Source organism: Oculina patagonica, chromosome 8, assembly GCF_052425735.1.
Source record: "Oculina patagonica isolate OP01 chromosome 8, crgOcupat, whole genome shotgun sequence".
Lineage (NCBI taxonomy): Eukaryota > Metazoa > Cnidaria > Anthozoa > Scleractinia > Oculinidae > Oculina > Oculina patagonica.
Window position 1 is genome coordinate 29,359,304 of NC_135765.1, and position 22,470 is coordinate 29,381,773.

The 22,470-nt window shown below is 39.7% G+C and overlaps 2 protein-coding genes and 1 pseudogene across 3 annotated transcripts; 1 reads left to right on the forward strand and 2 right to left on the reverse strand.

The window, feature by feature from the left end:
- Nucleotides 1-886: 886 nt before the first annotated feature.
- Nucleotides 887-3,070, reverse strand: LOC144662394 (uncharacterized). Its single transcript, XM_078523187.1, has 2 exons — nt 2,176-3,070; nt 887-2,072 (listed from the first exon to the last, which is right to left on the reverse strand). Exons 1-2 carry the CDS (start codon nt 2,615-2,617, stop codon nt 1,954-1,956), a joined length of 561 nt encoding a protein of 186 aa, XP_078379313.1. The 5' UTR covers nt 2,618-3,070; the 3' UTR covers nt 887-1,953.
- A 3,102-nt stretch (nt 3,071-6,172) lies between these two features.
- LOC144664075 (putative oxidoreductase SERP2049) lies at nt 6,173-9,780 on the reverse strand. The gene is made up of 2 exons (XM_078525206.1): nt 9,631-9,780; nt 6,173-7,197 (listed from the first exon to the last, which is right to left on the reverse strand). The coding sequence occupies exon 2, from the start codon at nt 7,193-7,195 to the stop codon at nt 6,437-6,439; it is 759 nt and encodes a 252-aa protein (XP_078381332.1). The 5' UTR covers nt 7,196-7,197; nt 9,631-9,780; the 3' UTR covers nt 6,173-6,436.
- Nucleotides 9,781-12,085: 2,305 nt separating this feature from the next.
- On the forward strand, nt 12,086-22,066 carry LOC144664283 (uncharacterized; annotated as a pseudogene). The gene is made up of 11 exons (XR_013572764.1): nt 12,086-12,149; nt 12,801-12,819; nt 12,909-12,993; nt 14,094-14,386; nt 16,806-17,030; nt 17,910-18,010; nt 18,548-19,658; nt 20,640-20,742; nt 20,865-20,973; nt 21,423-21,513; nt 22,043-22,066. The product of XR_013572764.1 is annotated as an uncharacterized LOC144664283 (transcript).
- Nucleotides 22,067-22,470: the final 404 nt, after the last annotated feature.

Below are 22,470 nucleotides of genomic sequence, written 5' to 3' on the forward strand. Positions count from 1 at the left end.
TTTTAAAAAATCTTACCGCTCCCAGTCTAAATTACTTTTATTTCGGCCACACGCGTGGAAGACGCGTTTGCAACTATTCGCGCACATTGTACCGCGTGAAGCGAGAACCGCGCGCGAGAAAAGTGTACCAAGCCCGTCTCCTAGCCTGCGGTGCTGGCTATCTTCTCGGTTTATCCACTCGCCTAAATCTCAAAACACTCGATGGAATTTTCAGCATTTGCTCGTCCAAAATGCAACTGCACTGTAGGCTAGCGTTTCGCAGTAGAGATAACATGTGGTTTGCTAGCCTGTGCACAGCCGTCCCGCGCGAAGCGGGACGGCTGTGCACAGGCTAGTGGTTTGCTTGGTGGGTCTCTTTTTCTGTACAGTGCAGAGAAATCAACCGGTATATGCCACTCTTCCTTTTGGCAAAACATAAGGTGTTACAATGTACAAAAACATCCCATTTAGTTGGAGAGAAATTTAGTAGTATTTTCTACTAATTAATTTCGAGATGACATGGCAAAATTAATGTTACATCATAAGTGAAATCAAAGAGGAAAATGAAAAATTTTCGCAGTTTTGTATATTTGCGAAGGCAGCATTTTTAGAAAGGAGAAAAGTGCTTTTTTGTTTTTCTGTTGTACAGTCAATAGACTGATTGAGACTGAGAAAGAAGCAAATTGAAGTCACCCCGCGCTGCACTCAAAGGGTTTATCGGTCACTTCAAGCGTAGAAGAACGGCAAACTCCCAGCGTGAACTCTGGCCTAAATTGTATTTCCTAGGCATGCGAGCTCTATACATAATCACAAATCCGTGACAAAAGAAAAAATAAACAAAAGAAAAACGAAGAGAAAAATTGTTGTCTTACAGATCTTGCAAAGGGAAAAATGCATAGCTCACCTCAAAGTTTTAAAACATTTAATTGAATTTATTTTTCACTTTTTTTTCTATCTATTTATAAATATTACTGTGATATTATTCGCCGTCGGGTCGGATCGCATCGCAGAACATTATTTAACTACAGAACTGTTATGAATTAATTCAGAACTATACTCTACTTTTAAAAGTTTAACTTTCAATGTTTTTCTTATTTGAAACACATTGTTCAAAGTCTCTGAAAGCCATTGATTGCTCGTTCGATAACAGACTACCGAGTGCAATCTTGTTACGCTGGCTGTCAATTAAGTGTCAAACGTACGAAACCGAAATGTACAAAGAGAACGATCGATCAAAATAACAGATGGTAAAGCAATTAGCTTGTTCCTCGAACTTTCATCTGTAGTAAAGGCTCTCTGTTGAATCTGATTGTACGTTTTCGTCATTTGCAATGTATAAAATACCTCAACAAAGTGTCCTTTGTTTTGTAACAATACAAGGTTTGATAACATCGGTAATTTTGCCGCGAAATCTGCTCATCTGATCAATGCCAAACCAAGATCGACTTCTATTTAGAACTTTAAATGGCAGAAAAAGGTACATCGACCCGTATAAATCTTAAGTAAACTCTGATTTTAGTTCTCTTATTTACAAAGTAAGCTCTATAATCGATTATTTGAGTCTTTCTGGGAGTACGGCGTCTTTCAATTTCCGTGCTCTCTCAAGCGTAGAAAACGACGCCGTCCAAAAATCTTTTTCAAAAACTTAACTCGAGTCGATTAAACGAACTCCAGCATGAAGCTGTGTCGTGGATTACTAGCAGAGAACCAAAAAAAATTGTTCCTCTCCCGTAAACACGACGAATTTTCTTTTTAGAGTTGTTTGCCAACAATAATTTGAGGCGGAAATGTACAAACTTTTACATTATAAATTTGTCTGATATCGCCCGACGCCGTAAAGTCAAATCGATTATCTGAATTTAAATTTTCCCTCGTTTGTGATGAACGACAAGCGAAGATTTATTCCTTCTACGCAATAAAATTGCAAAATATTGTTACTTAAGGTTCAACGGTAATAACTTGATTCAGGTCCTATTAACGACGAGCTCTTTTCGATTGTAGAGGTTGTGGTTTTGACCGTCGCTCGACAGTGGAGTCAACAAGTGCAGTTTTAGCTTTCCTCTCTTTAGAATCCCTCTGTTGTTCGCAGTGCCCTAAAAAGAAAGAATTATAATTGCTTAGTACCTCCGCTTGAAATATGAATGGAGTCTATTAATTTGTGACATCATTATAGGAACAAAAATTTAAAAATTTCACCTGTAGCTCTATTCTCGACCGGTGTTGCTCCGAGCTCCCGCAAACGCTTTCTCGCGGGTTCGATGGGTTTAAAGTCAAATACATTGATATTCTCCAGGTCTCGTTCTCTAGTTCTTAAATTATATCTCGTAGTTGAGTGCGCAGTATCCACAGTTATTTGTCGACACAGATTTTCTTCAGAATCCGACGTTGTACATGCAGGCCCACTTTCCGTTGGCGATTTACGTGTTTGTAACCTCTTGCCGACGCGTTCCCATTTGTAACGTCCCGGGAGCGGTTGAAAATTTTCAAAATCGAAATTCCACTTGCGTTTCTTCTCCTCCAAAATGCGGCTCATCTCTCTGTTTAAATCATCTCGGATCTGTTCATGATCGACCGTTCCAAAGAGATTTCTCTTCACTGCCTTCACGCGTCCCGTCCCTGTGTCACGATCAACGCTCATATTACTATTCCAAATTCGTGTTCAATACAAGTTAGTCAGCTACACCTTCTCTCTCACAAGCCCTTATTTCATGTTTTCCTCGGTTAGAAAGCAGGCTCTATCCTTATTTTACTGGATCCCATTCACCAAACTTCATCGCCAAGGCAAACGACAGAGAAATGTAACGTAGTAAAACTAAAACGTTGCGTAGCGATGGCGTCGTTATGTCAAATTCTTCTTCAACCGCAATGTTTCAACCTTCCCTCAGGCTTAGATAGTTTTACTACATCAGTTGCACATCTCAACCGACCATGACGGGGACAATTATTGATTATAACAAACGCCAATCGATGGACGTGAATAATAAAAAATTCCGTTGCGTAGATTGTTTATATTCGTTAAAAGGAGCGAAAAGGCAACGTAGCTTTTCCTTGGCGTCCCTTCAGCTGTAGCCCGCCACGCCGAGAACCGACACGCGAGCAAATTAGCTTAAGATTTACCCGCAGCCAATAAACGCATGCCACGTCATCAGTTATATTTACCAAAGGTGACAGATGTGACAGCTCGTGAACAAAAGGATCTTTGTTCAAAAGTTTTGTTTACAGAAGGTTTCGTCAAAAGAGCAAGTTTGAAATTGACTTTTCGAAGCAATAATCGAAAAACTATGGTGTTTTTAAAGGGTTTAAAACACGATCGACGCAGTTCTGGCGATTACACGGCAGTTTAAACTCACAATAAAAACCCTTCAACTATTACAAGGCAGGCGCCTCTAGAAACCAAGCGACGCTTGAAATGTGATATCTGCTTTTAAAGAGTGCAGCTTACTATTGTGGAAACTGCACGAAACTCTGGGATTGAAGCAAATTCTTTCCTAAAGCAGCAGACTGTACAATGTTGTATATTTGTTCACCAAGAAAATTAAATAAAATTGATACAGGTTTTGCAGTAAAACCAAGGTTAAAACTTGTTGAAACGATGCAAGTTTGTGCTTGTCAAAATAAATGGGTGTGAACGACACAGGATGAACTCCAGCCGGGTCAATATTAAACTAATAGCAATTTTAAGGGTTATGTAACGCAATTCAAAAAACAAGAGTGTCTCGGTGTGCAAAAACGGAAAATCACTGATTTGCGCAAAAAGAATCGGTCCGTTCAACACGGAGTCACTACTAACTGCCAAAAAAATCAGTTGAACGAGTTCTGAAGTCTAGACTGTTTCTACTGATTCTTCTCAAGACCTGTGTGAACTCAATATTGAAGTGATGGTGATTACAAATCTATCTTTCCCATTGTTTTATAACGAAGACCGATATCAAAGGAGAGAAAACAACCTCACTGAGAGAACAAAAGGTGTCTACAGATAGCAAAACTTGAGGTGTTAATTAAGTAACTACAGTCACTTCAGCAAAACACATGTTTGTTGAAACTAAACAGACCTTTTTCATTCATCGCGAGTTGTAGAAAAATAGCGCTAAAAGGTCTCAAATGTTTCAACTTTTCTTTGCTTGGCTTAACCACCGATTCCTTTATATCTACTAAAGATATAAAAGTATTCAAAGCTTGATTCGATAAATTACTGCAAAAAATATCCAAAACGTCAAAAATTTGAGGTCATTGAGAATTTCGTCCGTTTAGCGTGATGAACAGGAAGCTAATACAGTGGCACGCGAATTTAAGAGCTTCAAACTAAATAATATAGCTACTTTTTACTTGCCTATTAAAATATTGCGGTTCAAATTAATTGAGAACGTCCAGTCTTGTTCAGAGCGTACGTCTTTTTCATTTCTTCCCAATTTTATGTGTGCAGTGAACTATTCAGTTCTCCCGAATTTCCAAAATATCGAAAAATTTATAAAAACCTCAACTTCCTTATTAAGGCATTCCGAGGTTTTAGCCACACTATCACGTTACCTTCTAACAAAACAAAAGTTATCTAAATACTTCAGTTTTTTGCAAATGCTACAACAGCAAGATTTTTTTAAGCTTTAGATAACAAATCAGGCCAATTTTAAAATGCCTAAGTCATCTTAGACAAATTACCGTCAACTAAAAATTAATTTCAGACCAGATTTCAGACAAGACTTTGTATCACATCTGGATGGAATTTTAATGTACACATCTTAATCAAATTAACACAAACCACTTTTTCCTAACCTTATCTCAACTATAGATCTAAGCTAAGAAATTGTTTTCAAGATAGACTCTTCGTATTTTTCTTCAATGGCTCAACGCAGGAAAAGAATCGAGAGAGGACTGAACGCTAGTGCAAAACAGGAGGCGTGAGGCGTTGAAAAGTAGAGAGCTTGTGAACAGTGCATTTCAAGACTGATCCTAGAACATCTGCAAAAAGGGCTATCTAAAGTTAACCCATTGTAGTTTACCAAATATTAGAAACACATTTCAACTGCAAATCTCAGGCTAAGTGGGTGGAGTGGTATGCAAGAAAGCTGCGAGGGGGGGGGGGGGGCGGGGGGAGGATGCAAACAAGTAGTTAAAGGGGTATTGTCACCAACATTAGTGCTACTTGAAAATCCAAAGAAGGTGTTGATGTTAATTGGAAATTCACTAAGAGTGGCCTGGCCTTGCTAAAAAGTACTGTACTAGTTATAAAAAATGGCCGTTAGAAAGAAGTGGCCTAAAACTTGAAAAAGTTGGGCGGACATTGTCAAGTTTGACAGTGCTAATTATTATTGGATGAAAATAAAAAAAAAACATTGATTATGGTTCATTACATTTTGGAGAATAAATTTATAACAGTGAGTACACACTAATAATTCCGCATAATTTACACACAAAAAAATTAGAAGACCTCATGACACTGTCTCTTTAAGGAGTGTAAGACTAGGACCAGAACGAAAGGGTTCTACCCTACAGTAGAAAGGTTCTAGGCTCATTTTGTTTGATATTTTGTGATAAGATACAAGACACAACCCACAGATAGTTCTCTTGGCAATGCAACTTCAGTGGGATCCTAATTTCTTGAATCTTTGATTTCTCGAACTGCCCAATTTACAGAACTTAAAGTTGTATCCCTTGGTTTCCCTTTACCAAGTTGAACACTGAAATTTTGCTCCCAATTTCTCTAACTCCCAAAATTTCTTGAACCAATTTTTCTTCCCCACGGAGGTTCGAGAAATTGAGATAGCTCTGTAGTTGCTGGCTATCACTCATCATTATGTATTTCTACACAATGTGCCAGAAGATGTTTCAGAAAATCAAGACCAATATAGGTTTCAAGACCAAAGTCCTCATTTTTGGATCAGGGGTAATATTGAATTTACAGAAACCAGTCTCCCTGGGAAATAAATGTAAGAAAATTCTGTTATATGGGGTGGGGGGTGGGGGGTTAGGAGCATGGGGATGTCTTACATAAGGGCATCCATATCACACTACCATCCAAAGTCAACTTTTCTTCCAGAGAGCCCCTGCTGGTCCACCAAACAGAGGTGATGTTATGTCTTTTTATTTTACGATTTGCTTAGTGTCAACCTGATTACAGCCTGTAAACTTGCACACCCTTTTTTAGATTTGAAAAGGAGGGAAAAAATTTAAAAAAAAAAAAGGAAGGGTTGTGGCAGACTAATATCACCAAAAAATTGCAGTTTTTTTCCTTCAGAATTACATCATTTCCACCATCTCCCAAAATAGTGGGCAACACTTGAACACTCACTCTTAACACAGGTTATCACTTTTATCTAGAAAGTAAACTACTGTATTAGCTTTACCTTAATGTGATGTTTCCATGGTAATCAGAGGTATTTTTGCACTTCATGGTATTATTTCAAATTTTAGTTATGCATTCAAACCAAGTTGCAAGGTTTTCTGTTTATATCAAAATTGTTTAATTTGTTTTCCATTGCTGCCAATGCTCGCTGTCATGAATGTTCCAGACTTTGGAGAACTCTTCATCTCCTGAGTCTACCAAAACAAATTTCAGAAACTTGGCTGCAAGTTCTGCGCTCAACATCCTTCCTTCTTTTTGAACCTCAGCAAAGTACGAGACGTGTGGCAATTGATGTTCTTTGGCTAATTTAACATGTTCCCATAAGCCTTCAGTGTCAACTACCCCTGGTAGAACTTCGGCAATTTGAACTTGTGATCCCTTAAATTCAACAACCAGTTGTTCGTAAAGCCTTTGAAAAGCCATCTTGGTAATGCCATAAGTTATCGTCCCAAGCTGTGGTTTTGAAGCAACTCCTGTCCCAAGGTGAATAACTCTCCCATGGTTGTTGTTAAGCCTCGGAAAAAACCCTTTGGCTAACATGAGCGGTGCAGTGACATTTACTGCAAATGCATACTCAAAATCATCACGTTTAATATCCTGGAGTCGCGACGGTACTCCAACCGCAGCATTCTGTACCAAATATTTCACTGCGTCACTCTCTGGTATAAAATCCAGTATTTTCCTTTGACCTTCAGTGGTTGCTATGTCGACAGCAAGAGGGTGAATGTTGTCAGTTGCAAACTGCTGGGTCTCTTGTAAATGTTGAAGCCTGCGTCCTACTGCAAGGACGTGCAAATCATGACGTGATAATTCCTTAGCTAAGGCAGCTCCAATTCCTGTCCCAGCACCAGTTATAACTGCCCAGTTTTTCATCATTTCTGATATAAAAATAAAAATTATTTGAAATGAGTAAAAATAACAAGTAATAATAGCACATTTGCACGATGTCGTCATTTGACTATAAATACCAGAATTCATTTCTCCTTTCCTTTGTTATTCAAATTTTGAATTCCCAGTGGGGTTTGAAACAATTGCTCTAATTAGAATGAGAAAAAGACAAAGCGGAGAATTCTGGTAGTTGTAGTCAAGTGACACCATCATGCAAATCGCCTATTGAGAGCCTGGAATAGTTTGCAGACAAATGAAGGGACTTCAATTATACAAAATCGACCGGGGACATTATCAGCAAGAAAAAAAAAACCTTTTTAAGGATCGCTTTCTTGCTGATTATGGAGAGTTAGAGACTAAAATCTTCCACTCTTTAGGACTACCCCTAGGGGAGGGGGGGGGATAATGATGGTCTTCTGTCAGGGAAACAAAGTTCATGAGCCAAAAAAACATATATTTTTTTTCATTTTACATCAAACTACCCAAAGTATCACAGAGTATTACAGTTGGTGGGAAAGGAGAGAAGGTTTCTGCCAAAATGTGCGAACTTGATCTTTTCCTCAAGCATTTATAGGAAATGGGCTATGTCTTCAAACAGGCTAACTCCCAGTAAAATTGACAGGGAGGTTTAAAGACAAGGAGTTGACCTACTGAATTCAACGACATCCTACAAAATCTTTAAAACAGACTCAACTACCAGAGGTATTCTAACCCAGGGAGACTCTCATATGAAAGGGATGGGGACGCTTATCAGAAAATTTGAATTAAACCCTAAAGGAAACAGCTGTGTGTGGCTTAAAGCTGATTTCCAGTCCGTACTGCGCAGACTCGGGGTTTGTTTTCGTTTTTGTTTTGAATTTGTTGAAACGTTACACTTCGGTGACAGCATACATGAAGTTTTTTAGTCCGCCATTACAGTTCGTTTCGTTCAAGAATTTCCGATGAGCTGAAACATCGGTTTGAAATAGCGTCAAGGTTCCTCTACTCGTTATTATTTGTTCTGCAAGGATATCTGGCGTTAATTATGAAGAAAAAGGTAAGTTTGTCGCAGAATTTTTAGTTTTGCTTGTAAACATTCCTTCGTGTGGGCTCACATAAACATTGCAGCCGAGATTGCGCAGTACGGACTGGAATTCATCTTTAAGCTTTTGGGACCCCTAAAAATACTAATTTTCATGCCTGGTAGGTCTAGACAGCCAACACAGTATGACTCAGACCGCATTTTTTATTTCTTCATATGCAACCCTAAAGGAGACCCATTGGCTAAGAAGACCTGAACACCCAAAGTGAGACCAAAATCCGTAATTTACACACCTAGATAAGATGACAAGCATCAACCCCCCCCCCCCCCCCCCCATAATTATCAGCATTACCTACAGCCTTGTAGTAATTTCAGGCGGTTATATTCCTGTTTATCAGTCACAGTTTTGTTTACTGCTTCCCCAAAAATATGCAAGAAAAAGTTGCTGAGAAGTTTTAAAAGCATACATGTGCAGTTCATATATATATTTATACCATGCCATAGAAAATACAGCCAATCAGAATACAGGAAAGCCGTTGTATATTCGACGGTATTCAACCCAACCTTCCCATCGTGTGCTGCGATCTTATTCTCGATGAAATTTAGTGAGCATATTTTCTATGGCATGGTATAAAATAGTTACACAACACTTTCTCGTGGTATACTATGGAATATCCCACTTGTCACTTGTATTTTCTTTGTATACACACTCGCCTAAAGGCTCGTGTGTATACCAAGAAAATACAAGTGACTCGTGGGATATTCCATAGTATACCACTCGAAAGCGTTGCATAACTAGTATTTATACCATGCCATAGAAAATACAGCCAATCAGAATACAGGAAAGCCGTTGTATATTCGACGGTATTCAACCCAACCTTTCCATCGTGCGCTGCGATTGTATTCTTGACGAAATTTAGTAAGCGTATTTTCTATGGCATGGTATAAAATAGTTACACAACACTTTCTCGTGGTATACTATGGAATATCCCACTTGTCACTTGTATTTTCTTGGTATACACACTCGCCTAAAGGCTCATGTGTATACCGAGAAAATACAAGCGACTCGTGGGATATTCCGTAGTATACCACGAGAAAGTGTTGTATAACTAGTATGTAACCATACAACTGTTTTCTTCCCCCTTGGTCTGCCCGGGGGGTCAATCCCAGGGAGAAGCCGGTAAGATGTGCATAATGTTGAAAATGCAGCCAGCATCTACAGACTACACCTATGTTACTTTACCAGTATACAGTCCATATTGTATTAGCGAATTCTTAGTTTGAACATTAGAACCATTTAGGTATAAATAACGTGGACTTTCTACTTCACCCGCTACTTGATGCGGTCGCTCCTCTTTGGCCAAAGGCCCTTAAAAAATGGCGATTTAGATTTTCTACTTACATGACCACAAAAGAAAAGAACAGAGAAGTAACTTGAGTTCTTGAAAATTCCAGTTGATTGCAGGGATTTTATAAAACTCCGCACAAGAAAAATGCAACTTCCTTGCTCCTCTCGAACTGCAATGTGCAGCAAGAAAATGCATGCATTGTGCGGTGCGCGCGCGTCAAAGTTAGTTTCCAGGTCCCCGGCATCCATAGCGTGACCGATAGCGTGACTGCAAGCGTGACAAAATATGTCAAGTGGAAGTCGTTGACAGGAAAGTTATCTGCATTTGTGGAATAAATCCGCCATCAGTATCTCATTACCCCAGAGTGGTCGTTTAATTTAAATGGCGATTATAGGTAGCTTAGCTAAGAAAAATAACAATATATTTTGGAATATTTCGGTTGGGAGCTCTGCTATTGCAAGAGGAAACGATAAAATCTTGATGATTGCTGCTATACTGTGAATAGATAAGAAAAAATGAAAATAGTGACTCGATCGTTCAATGATAACACAATTTATATTAAGTTGCCTTTGTTCCATTATCTACAATATCTAAAGAACTAATCGACACATGAAAAGTCCGCTGGCTTCCGGCTACTCAATTCAAAATATAATTGCTGTACATATTCATAAATAGTTGTACATCTTATCAGAAGTCTTTTGTGCTAAAGGCATTGGAATATCATCGTTCCTATATTTGTATCAGTAAGCAAATCAAATGTACACCCTGGATATCAGGGTCTCTTTTGGGAGTCACGAAAATTAGCGAAGGCGTCGTTCCAGCTTCGCTTTCCTTTGCGGTAAATCTGGCGCTCACAAAAAATAAAATAATAAATTAAATAAATTAAAAAACCCTGGGTAAACAAAATCACGAGAAGTCCACAACGTTTCCTTGCCGTGGAAAGTCACAAGATTAAAAAGAAATAAAATTTCATATTCGTATCCGCTGCAGCCGGCAGGTTGAATCGTTCGACATCATATTGAGGTCACGGGAGTGTACTTTTGACATCTCGGCTCGTCAACTCGATTTAGTAAGCATCACAAATCACAAAGCCGGCAAAATGTTGACTCGTGTGATTTCCGCACCATTTTTCATGTCTAACACACAGCAAAAATTCTACTGCTAGTCACGAGTCATCTGGGATTCTTTGGTGGCGTTTCCTGATGGTTTAAATGTTCTTCAGCCGAGTTTTTCCCAGTAATTTCCTTGTCCCCCAACTCGGTAACACCAATGTCTTTCGGTTGCTCAGTTTTTTCTTTCTGAGACTCTTTAACTTCTTCCCATTCGAATTTATCTCCTGTTAACGGTTTCCCTTCTTTAAAATCAAAGCCCCATTTTTCGTTCATCTCTTGAGCATCCTTGTCCAACTCTCTCTGCAAATCGCTCTCAAGTTCTTGGTGATCTGGCCGTCCAAACAGACACCTTTTTGCCTTGCTAGCGCCAGGATTCATCGTAGTCCGCCCGATGTGACCGTACGGTATCGAACCTACGAGCGCTCAAATCGTTTCCTCGTTATGTCGATTTTCACTTTGACACGGGTTTTTATAGACTTTAAAATTCATAAGAATGTGCATAAACGCGCCAAAATGAAAGTGTTACGTCACTACGTCATGAGCCGGTATATACTGCTTGATATTCGTTCCGCCCGGGCAAGCTTGAACTTGTTGTCGGCCTCCACTTATAAATGCACCTTATCAAATGCAATATAAATAATGAATAGATCAAAAATAAATTTCCTTCTCGTTGTTCTTAACCTAATACGGGATAAGAGGATTTTACTCTGTTTTAAATTGAAAGCGACCGTGCATGATTATTTATCAGGCAATTTCGATCAATTCCCACGCAGTCCCACGCTTTACACTTCACTGCACTTTCACTCTGGGCTGTGTATTGCGCATACGGAATAATAAGAAAAAATCTTTTAAACTTATTTCATTGTGTCGCGTCGAAACTGTACTTCGAAAGTGAATTACAAATTGTACTTAGCTTAAACCGGAAATGAAAATTTGGCGGGAAAATGAGACAGCTGAGTCTTACGAGCTTTTTTTGTTGCGAAAATCGAGTAAACAGTTGGAAGGCGGTACATTTTGTATTCTATGACGATTTTGTGTTAGATAAAATCGATGTTTCTTTCGCCTGAAAGGACGAACAGGAAACGAAGATTTGACTAAAACACTTTAGATATCAGTTGTTAAAGTGCTCAAAATCTTGACATGAAATGTACTTCTCACTTATAAAGGTGTTTTCTTTGGGAAGATGAATATCAAGTGATGGATAATTTGCATAATTTTGTTTATATAATGCGCCGAATGTAAGTCCAACGGTCGTCAACACCTTTAAAATTATGACGAAATAAAAATATTTTACAAAAAGATCCTGCAACATTTAACAAACAGGACATCAAAAAACTGCAGGCAAAATTCAGGGCAATTATAATTTTTTTATTTCAAACAGAAAATGTTTGATATTATGCGTGGCAAAAGGTTATACGTCGTTGGTGGTATATACGGAAAATTATTTCCTTTTCGGGCAGGTTTGAACTTGTCGACCTATTAACGATGCAGATATGAAAAATATTTACTTCTAAATAAATGAAAACATTGTAGAATGTGTGTGCGATAACAGGTCCAGACTTGTCGTCTGCAAATTATTTTTAATCTTCAAGCTTGAATAAGCATTAATTCATGCTAAATTCCATAAAATCAAATTAACGGACCGAGTTTTTTTGATAAATATTTAAGAAGTAGTATAGTTTGTCAGGTATCTGAATTTTTTTCCAAGTATCAAAGGTACTTGCTGTTGTTCCTGATTAACGTTCTGCAAACTGCATTTACAGAAAAAAAATTGATTTAAGTTTAGTTGATTACCTTAATAAATGTTTATTCAAGAGCGCTAGCCTCCCACGCAGTGACGCAGACCTGCCTTTGGCTTGTCACGAAAGATTGCGTGACGAGGCAACGTAACAGGGGCAAGATCAAACAAGTTCTCGAGGGAACCTCACTTCCATGAGAGACGTCCGCGAGAAACTGGAGTTGACGTATTTGAAAACATGGCGGCAAGAAGTGCAATGAATCAATCGCTAAAACAAAACAGTTTTTCTTTGATTTTAAAGTAGGAAATCACGCCGAAAGCTTTGTTTACGAGTTTAAATTAATAGTAATTTCATCTTGGAACTGATATACAGCAGTGGAAATGAGAAAATCGTGAGTAAAGCTTATATATAATGGGAATCAATGTTGTTGAAGAATTTTACAGTTGACAAAAGTATTAAAATACTTTTCTGTTAAAACAGGGGTGATCCATTTGAAGTTGATCCCTTACCAAAGTCATTTTACTATCCAACAAAGCAAAGAGAGTTGTCTGAAGTCGACAGAAAGGTGCGTATCAAAGCTAAGCGCAAGCAAGCGCTTTCTTCAGAAAGCCTCGTTCAAAAATCAGATAAAAATATAAGCTTATTTAAGCTTAAGCTTACTGCAAAAATATAAACTGGCTCGCTAGCCGGACTCACTCAAGAAAACAATGTTTTCTTAGCGCCAAGTCAGACACTTACAAATTTTGTTCAGTTTGATCCAAGAAATTTTTACCCAGTTTGTTAAGTTGAGGCGCGTTTATTGCCCTGTTGCAAATTAGATAATTTTATATCGACGTCATAAATGCCAGTGAATTGATGTAAACCGAAATTTTGGTCAATTATTCAAAATGCTGAAAAAATCTGGGAAAACTGAAAGTTTTGCAATCCCACCATTGCCTTTGCAGTAACATGTTAGCTTATTTTTGATTAGCAGTTTTCTCAGAAATTAAAGGTTTCAGATTCTTCTACAAAAAAAGAAAACAAAACTCCAGTCACACCCTTGCTAACTACCCATACTATGTCAATTCCAAGCCAGATCATGCCCCCCCCCCCACCCCAGGCATACCCCTGGGCATTTGCCTTTTTTCAAAATGTCCGATCAAATTCCCCACTATGTGAGGAGTTGCCAGTTGCAAGGTGAAATGCACCATTGGTCAGGGCTGTGATGTCATTGTGAGTTGGGTTTTCTGGTTAACACTTGGTCTAAATGGTCATATTCATGCCCTATTAATCAGCCAGTGTTGATAGAAAAAGATATGTTGAAACTACGTTACATTGACATTACCGAATACTAAATTCAGGTGCTTGGGCTCGCTAGAGTTTTCAGGTTTATGACACATTTTGTTGACAGTCAAATTCCCGACCATCTGGGCTGCTGTTTAATCAAATTCCCCGCTATCTGGGCCTCAGACTAAGCAGTCAAATACCCATGACGGCCGTGGTTGCCTGGGGGGATGATATTGCTTGGAATTGACTGATACATTACTATCTATGGACGAGTTACTTGTTCATTCAAATTTGGTACTTACTGTTTCACAAAGTGAAATGCAATGTATGTTACACTATCTTCTATGTTCAGTATTTCATAACTGAGTTTTCTGGTTTGATTGCTTTGTTTTTTTTTAGATCTGCCTTAGCCCTGACCATAGAAAGGAAGATCACGTAAAAAGCCCTGCTGATAAAAAATTCCTTCGACAAACCAAACATATGCGGATACATGAAGTACCCACCAGAGAGAATGGAACAACAGATCCTGACCAGTCTTCCTCATCCAAGTTTGACGAGTCCTGGCCCAGTACTGAGAGGGCAATGGTATCTACACCTGAAGCAGACACTGACGGCACAGAGGTATCAAAGACTCCCTCAAGTGATGGAAGAGATTTTTCTTTACAAGCACTTCCTGACTCCACCCTAGCCAGGTACCCGGTATTTGTAGTAGTTAATTAAACCAAGTTATAAATGGAAAGCGCCACCCCTTTCAGTCTGTTTGCTATATTTGGAAAAACACTTCCCAGTATTCAATGGTTATTCCAACCTTACGTGCGGTCAGGCCATTCTCGACCCCAGAGCTCTTCTCTTTTGCGCATGACTGACGGCGAGAAGAGCTCTGGGCAACCCTGGAACAGAGCCTATTCTCATTTGAAGTTCGTTGAAACAATGAAAACACTTCTGATTGGTCGATCTGTAACGCGCCAAAATTTGAACGTGCGTCGGGATGGTTGTCCTGGCCCCTGGGGAATTGAATGTCTGTGCTTTTTTAAAAGCAAATAAAAGATTGTGCACGCAATCGTAATATGCCCTGTTTTTGGATGTATTTCTGTTTGGAGACGATATCAACAGTCTTGGAGCAATTCTTTTTCACTTAAATAAGCATGTTTAATGTATAACGATGTTTAACAACAGAGAATCGTCCAAAAACAGCACTAATCAATTTCGTGACACGACCTGAATTTGCATAAAACTGCAGACATGTCTAGTCTTTGGTGAATGAATGTACAGTGTAACGGTCGAATGACTTTTTTAATTATTCAGTTGTTGAACATTTTAAAATTAAATATACATTTAGAAGAACTACCTTGTTGATTTTGACTTAACTGGAGCCTTACACGAGCTAAAGCTGTAACATTAATTTTTGCTGAAATTTTCAACAAAATGCCACTGCTAGTAATCGCTGCAAGAGCCGTTTTTTGTCTCTGGAATATGGAGTGTGCGCAATAGAGTCATCGATAGTCATAGATTTTGGCTACGTTCGCGTGGAGTTTCCCAGAGCTTTTGTCGCCGTCAGTCACGTGCAAAAGACAATAGCTCTGGGGTCGAGAATGGCAGTCAGGCGTGCAATTTTTCGTGGCAGGAGGAAAGAGAAAAAAAGAATGCCTGATACATTTATTTGACAAGTTTCTGCTGCCCCCCCCCCCCCCAGATCACCACTTTGACTACAGTGGAAGGCACATGTACTAATGCATTGTAAGAGCAAAATAGTGTCCCCCCTCCTGTTCAGAGAGAGGGCACTCCTTGATGAAAGGGGTTGAGATTCTTATTTGAAAAGTTGAATAAAACCCCTAAAGGAGACCAATCTGGGAGAACTGTAGCTCAAGCTTTTTATCACCCCTGAAAGATGCCATTTTTATGCCGAAACGGTCTAGACCACCAAGGCCGTATGACAGAATATTTTTTATGTTTATTTATGTGCAACCCTAAACAAGATATTGACAGCTAGAATTTTTGGTGTTCTGTCCTGAACACCCTAAGAACTTTAGACCAAAATCCTTAATTTACACCCCTGAGCGATAATTATAAATAAAAGAGCATCCCCATCCCGTGGAAGCAGTACACCCCAGGGAAACAGGCTTTTTGGCCAGGATTTAAAAAGTGGGAGTCCAAAATTCTATGAAGGCCTGACTTTGTCCCCATAGGAGGGCCTGAGGAGCATGCAAGGTGTTGTTCTGTAGTTATGAGTGCAAAGGTATCAAAAGATTTCCAAATTTGTTAAAAAAAACCGTAAATATACAGTACAGTAATTCATATTAATTTTCTATGAAAAGTGTCGGGGGTGGAAGCGGAATCATGAATCATGAATCACATCTGTAAAATTGGTAGGAATCATGAATCTTTGTGTTTAAAATCTGGGAATCATGAATAACGGAGATGGCTAAAAGAATCATGAATAACAAATGAATGCTTCCATCGATAATAAAACTGATGGGTCATTTTACTAAATTCTTAACAACTTTATTCCAGAAATGGCCTGAAATCGTATTTCTGAGCATCTAATTTTCAAAATTTTCTGGGGGGAGCATGCCCCAGACCCCCCTATAGGAAAGCAGTGAAATCAAGAATGTACCCTTGGTTTCACATCTTCATCCCTCAATAACTTTACAGTGATCAAGAATGTTACACACAGTGAATATTTAGAAATAATTTGACAACTGAAAATATTTTACATACGGGTTTCCGGCATAATTCTGTGCCAGGAGAACCTTCAATCGGGAAATTCTGCTAGCAGGGAACCGGAATGCGCAACCAGCTTGTAAGCGAAAAACAACAGAAACTGGTAACATGTCATTTTGAAAACTGGATGAAAAAAATGAAAATGAATCATGAATATCGAATAAAATGTATAAATGAATCATGAATCATTGAGGTAAAATAAGATAGGAATCATGAATATCCAAAGTCTAATGATTCCGCTTCCACCCCCGAAAAAGTGGCTGTCCATAGGACTCCTGGACTCCCCCTAGCTAAAGTCCTGCAGGGAAACCCGATAATATGGGAGTTCCCTGGGATTTTCACTGGCTTTATCAATAATCATGCAAAATTGTGCTCACTTATGATTCACAGGTACATACAGCGTTTCCGTAATGCCCCACCAACCAGTCGTCAAGAACGTGATCATAAATATTTTGACAGTGGCAAAGGAGGAGAATTCTGGTGGTTATCATCATCTCCTCCCAGTAGCTCGACACCCAAGGAGGGAACCCCCCTGACCGGCAGCTGCTTTCTCCACGCCCAAGTCTCTCACCGAAACTGAAGAGGAGGGCTGCAACAACAGCATCTCCAATATCAGTAAGTGAATCTTTACAGATCATCATCGCAGGCTAGGATTTTTCGGTTGACAGCAAAGACGTAACTTGCAGCTAATGTTTGTGATTGAACTTTCACTTTATTTTAATAGAAAAAACTGGCTTGTGTTTCCACAGCATTTCTGATTCACTCAAACTTCCACTAGTCTTTTGTTTCTATAACTCAATAGCCACACAAACAATGTTTTTTACCGTAAAAGCTTTAGCCCCCCACTGGAAGTTTGACTTTTTTCTTGCCCCCCCCCCCCTCCCTAGATGGTAAATCCTGACAATTATTTGAACAAGAAAACAAGGTAACTAACTGTAGGCTTATTCATGCACCACATTCACTTTTTGTTGTTCAAAACACCATTGAATATTAAAAAGTCCACTTTATTTCTTTCATAATTAATATACCGAAAAATTACGAAAACATTCCGCTTAAAAGTCCCCCCCCTATTTTAAGCTTTATCTACCTGGAAACAAAAGAAATATATCCGATTATAAGCCCACCCCCCTCCTGGTATAAGCCCCCTCTGCCGGATGACAGTACTGAGCAGGGCTAAATGTTGTTTTATTACGGGGTTTTAACTTCAAAACATATTTCAATCAACACTCTCTTGACTTGTTTTGAAACCTTTTTTTTTCATTCAGCTTATAAGCCCTCCCGGATATAAGCCCCTCTGCTTATAAGCCCACCCAAAACCCCATACGAAGTTGTATAACCCCAGGGCTTATAACCTGAATTTTACAGTATACCCTTAGGCTAAATGACTTACTGTTTGAAATAACCCCACCCTCTCCTCTCTCCCCACAAAATGGTCTTGAGCTGCCTTGGGAGCTTAATCGAGCTTTAACTGTATTTCTTTAAAATAATTTTCAGAAGACCAGAAGTAGTTCATCGCCTTCTAAGTCCTCTCTTGATGGTTTGGACACAAAGACAGCAGAACTACAACAGAGAGCCAAGATGCTGCTTGAAAAAAGGTTTGATTGCCAATGAAGTGCAAACATTTTCACATCAAATAGTCAAAATTTTAAGAAGTTATCATTTAATAGCTGCTGTTAGTTACTAAATAAACTAAAAGCAAGGCTGATTGGACAGCTAAAAAGGCTAAATAAATTTTATTGCCCAATATTTACTGATTTACAGTTTTTGAGTTTTCTTTTTCATTGTCTCATATTCATTATCATAATCTAAAACAAAAGGAACTATGCATGCCATTCGCTATGCATGCCATTCGCACAAAGCTTTTTTTTTTAGCAATATTTAGCCTTTTTATTCTTATTGTCTATTGTTTGTATGTACATATTTTAGCGCTTTTACTATATTTACACATGTAATTTTATTCAAGACCTAACTTGAAATTGACCGTCGAACGGTCGAAACGTCGTTCTAATTTTTTAGCGTTCAATTTTATTATACAAAACCAATTTGACGGGTAAATTTAAAGCACGACATACTGTATACATGTATGAAACGACATGTTAAGTAAATTTAATTAAATCAACTCTTTGTTGTAGTGAGAGCACACTGGATACTTCATCATGTGAAGTCTACAGACCAATAAGGAGAGTGAAACAAGGGCCTCCTGAAGATCGGGCTACTAGAGAGGCACCATCACAGCCCTCCCCACCCAGACAATTTATGGGCCGACAGATCCAACATCAACCTCGTCCTGCCCCTCCCCCTGAGGAAGATATTTTGTACCAGTGGAGGTTGGCAAGAAAAATGGAAAGAGCTCAAGAACAGGCAGCCAAATGGGGCCCAGCTAAGGGCACCCTCTCATTAGGGTCCTCACAACCAAGATTTGTACACACTTTATCTGGTGCAGGAGGGACTCTACAACCCAGCTCAATCCCACGTCCATTACCCCAGGGGGTTTTTGTACAACAGAGACAAGAATTAGAAGTATCAGCTCCTTCAATAATATCTGTGGTACCACATGGGACAACAAGTTTGCCAGCTAGAACTCAAACAACCTTTTCCACACCTGGGACAGTTACATCTGATCAAGAGAGGATTTCCTCCACGATTGCTACGTCGCAGTTTGGCATCACCTCGCAACCACAAGTGACCATTTCAAGTAGTCAACATCCCCAGTTAGCTGCAGAAACATCACAGGGATCCCATGCACCAAGCCTAGAACCATCCCCAGTTGTCACAACAGCACAACCAGTAATTTCAGGGGAAGCACATGCACTAGCCACAGGACTGGACCAATTTGAATCTGCTGATGTACCATCCCATATGCATCTTTCATGTGACATTTTACCATGTCCTCACCAAAAAGCTCTGATTGAAAAGGGAAGGTCTGATCAAACTATTAAACTTCCTTTGAGTTCTCCAGTTGTAGAATCAATGCTGGAGGATTTGCACATTGCAGAAAGAGATATTGAAAGAGTCCAGGAACCTCAAAGAACAGTACTAAGAGAATCTCGTGATGAAACGCAGATTCAGGGCTTTACAAGGAAAAGAACTGAAGATAAAGAGGGTAAAAGTACTGCTTGGCCAGAGGATTATGAAAGAGAAGAACTAAGAAGGGAAAAAGTTGCAAAACGGAAAACAAAACCAAAGAGAGGATCGTCCCAGGAACCTGCAACCTCTGACATGTTGAGTGGCATTATTGGAGAGGTGATAAACATCTTTAGTTAACAAATTCCCATAGATCAAGCAAGGGTGGGGGCTTTTTCCTTGTCTTTCTCCTTTTCCCTCTCCACCCACATCTAATTCTCGAGAGCCTGGTTAACCAGGAGATATTGTCTTGATGTAACATCTACAGTAAAACAACTACCATTAAAAGAAATGTATGGAAATTAGTGGAGAGGATAATGTTTTCGCAGAAGGCAGTCCATTATTTTTTCTTGGATCACCCTGACCCAAAACCCAGTGTGCAAAGAAATTCCTGTCTGATAGCCCAGGACTAGTGCATTTTATCCATCACTTGCCTGATGGGCAGGTAGTATTTTGGACTTTTTACTAGGCAGGTGAAGTAACGCCATTGGAAAGACCCCGGGGGGGGGGGGGTACTTGGGTAAATTTTTGTTGGGTATGTGCCGCTGGCCTCTCAGAACCCCTACCCCATTATAGTCTTATTCTATGGCCAATTATAGACCCCATCTTAGTCACTTTTGGGTAAATTCAATTTTTACGACCCCAACTAAGTCACTTTCTGGGAGCTGTTTGTCAAATATTGAACAACAGCAAAAAATACAGTAACATTTTTTTCGGTGAATATTTCCTTTCATAAATCACAACTTGCCAGATTTTCGTACTCTCAAAATCCCGGAAAAGTGTGACCCCATTCTAGTCACCCTATAAAAAATGCTTGACCCCATTATAGTCAGTCCAGTCGTGAAAATGCGACCCCATCCAGCGGCACATCCCCATTAGCCCATTTATAGGAAGTGCCCCCCCCCCCCCCCCGGGAAAGATCTTCAGGCTAGCACAAAACGGTTCCAACTTGCCTGAAGGGCAAGCTGGAAAATTCATTTTCTTTGCACCCTGCCCTGACCCATATAAGCCCAAGAAAGCCAACTGAAGGTTTTTCCTACATGCAGCACTACATGTATACTGTACTTTTCCACTTCTAACACGTTTCTTTGTCAATTCCAGGTTGTCTCAGAGCGACTGTTCTCCACACCCCAGTCATCCAGTAGCAGTTTGACTGGGAGTGAGGATAGTCAGGGACCACAACAGCCACAAGAACAAGGTCATGGTAAGGTCCATAATTATTTGCACTATGAATTTATTGTTCATAAAATAATGTATATTTGACTCTTTTGTCATAGATCTGCATGGGCAATATATCTGATACATTGCATGCCCTTTCTTTTTTAGCTTCAGAAGAAGATGACGCTCCAGACAGGAGCTCAGGAAATGAATTCCCAGATGATGAAGTATTAAAGATGTTACGACAACAAGCAAGACGTTATAGAGAACAACTTCAGTAAGTCATATATATATAAAATAACACTTTTGAAAGGGCAAGCAAGATTTTCCTGGGGCATTTGTTATTTACCGTACTTGTCTGGATGACAACATTGAGAGGAAAAAACAAAGTACATGCGTAGATCCCTGTAATTGAATGACCTTTGGTGTGGAGGGGGACACTGAGGGGGCGGGGGGGGGCAGGAGAAAAAGGGCAGGAAGCGTGAGAAGGGAGGGTGGGAAGCGGGATTCCTAAGGTGACAGGAACCCGAGAAAAAGGAGTAAAATTTCGCAACGTTTCGGTTTATTTTGTAAAAGATATGGGACAAGGAGGAGAGAAGAGCTTTGGAAAGGGGCAGGAGGAAAAGCGGGAGAAAAAGGCATGGGAGGTGGGAGGTTCAGACCCCCTTGTCCCCCTCCACTTTGGTGTAATGTAACTCACAAAAGCTTATATATCTTTTCTCACAGGCAAATAGACAACATCTTGAATCAACATGTACATGCTGCAGGCCGGCCAAGCTCGTAGAACTCAAGAACAGACGCTGCAGCTTTACTGAATGTGTTTCAAAATAATATAAATAAATTTGTTATTAATATATTATTTATACAGTAAATAAATATTTTATTGCACTTTTGCTTTGATTTTTGTCTGTTTCGTATTTATCACAAGTGATAGCAATGCTATATCTTCTCAAGTGAATGCTGAGGCATTCATTGAAAACTCGACCTTATTGATGAAAGTGGTATAGAAAACTAAGGATAAAATGTTGGAGAGGTGTGAAATAAAGTTTTTGCCTGTGAACAGGCTCTCTGGTCAGGAATGGGGTGAACAGACAGCGGGAACAAAAACAAGGCCAAGGCACCCCTGACCTCCGCTGCCTGGCCTTCCAGAGGTCCCGGAAGCACTGGACATGTAATCTGGAGGTCCCAGGGTCAAATCCTACTCCTTGTCACTAAATGGATTTATTTTCGGTGGCCCCGAATTCAACTCCTCCACGCTTTGCAAATAGCCAACTGGTCAGCCTCCTGCCAGTTGGGGTTTTAACAAGTTTATGTTGAATTTATAAAATTTGTTTATCTGTATACAGTATCCTCAATTGTCACAGCAGTGACTGACACTTATATTTTTTATTGGGGGGGGGGGGGTGGGTGGGGAGGGGGCATTCTTGTCCCCAGTGCCACCTGTACCTCTTAGCCGGTGCCGGCAGGGCTTGTTCCTTGTGCACAGACCCCTCCATCCAAGAGGGACAGGCGGCTCTGGAACGATAAGGGTGGTGGGGTGGGATGGGTGGGGGGTCGTTTCGCGACTCCTCATCTTTTTTGTTAAATCCTTACGAACCTTACAAAGCCAGTAATAGGATACTTTCCTGATGTCAGATAAGGCTCCACTTTATCTTCTTACCTCAGCAACAATCTCCTTCGTTTTCCAAGAATTCCAATACGAATATTTTGAAGACATCTATCTTTGCGCGCGCGCTTTGCCTGCGCAAAAGACTTAAAAGATGAGGGGGACTAG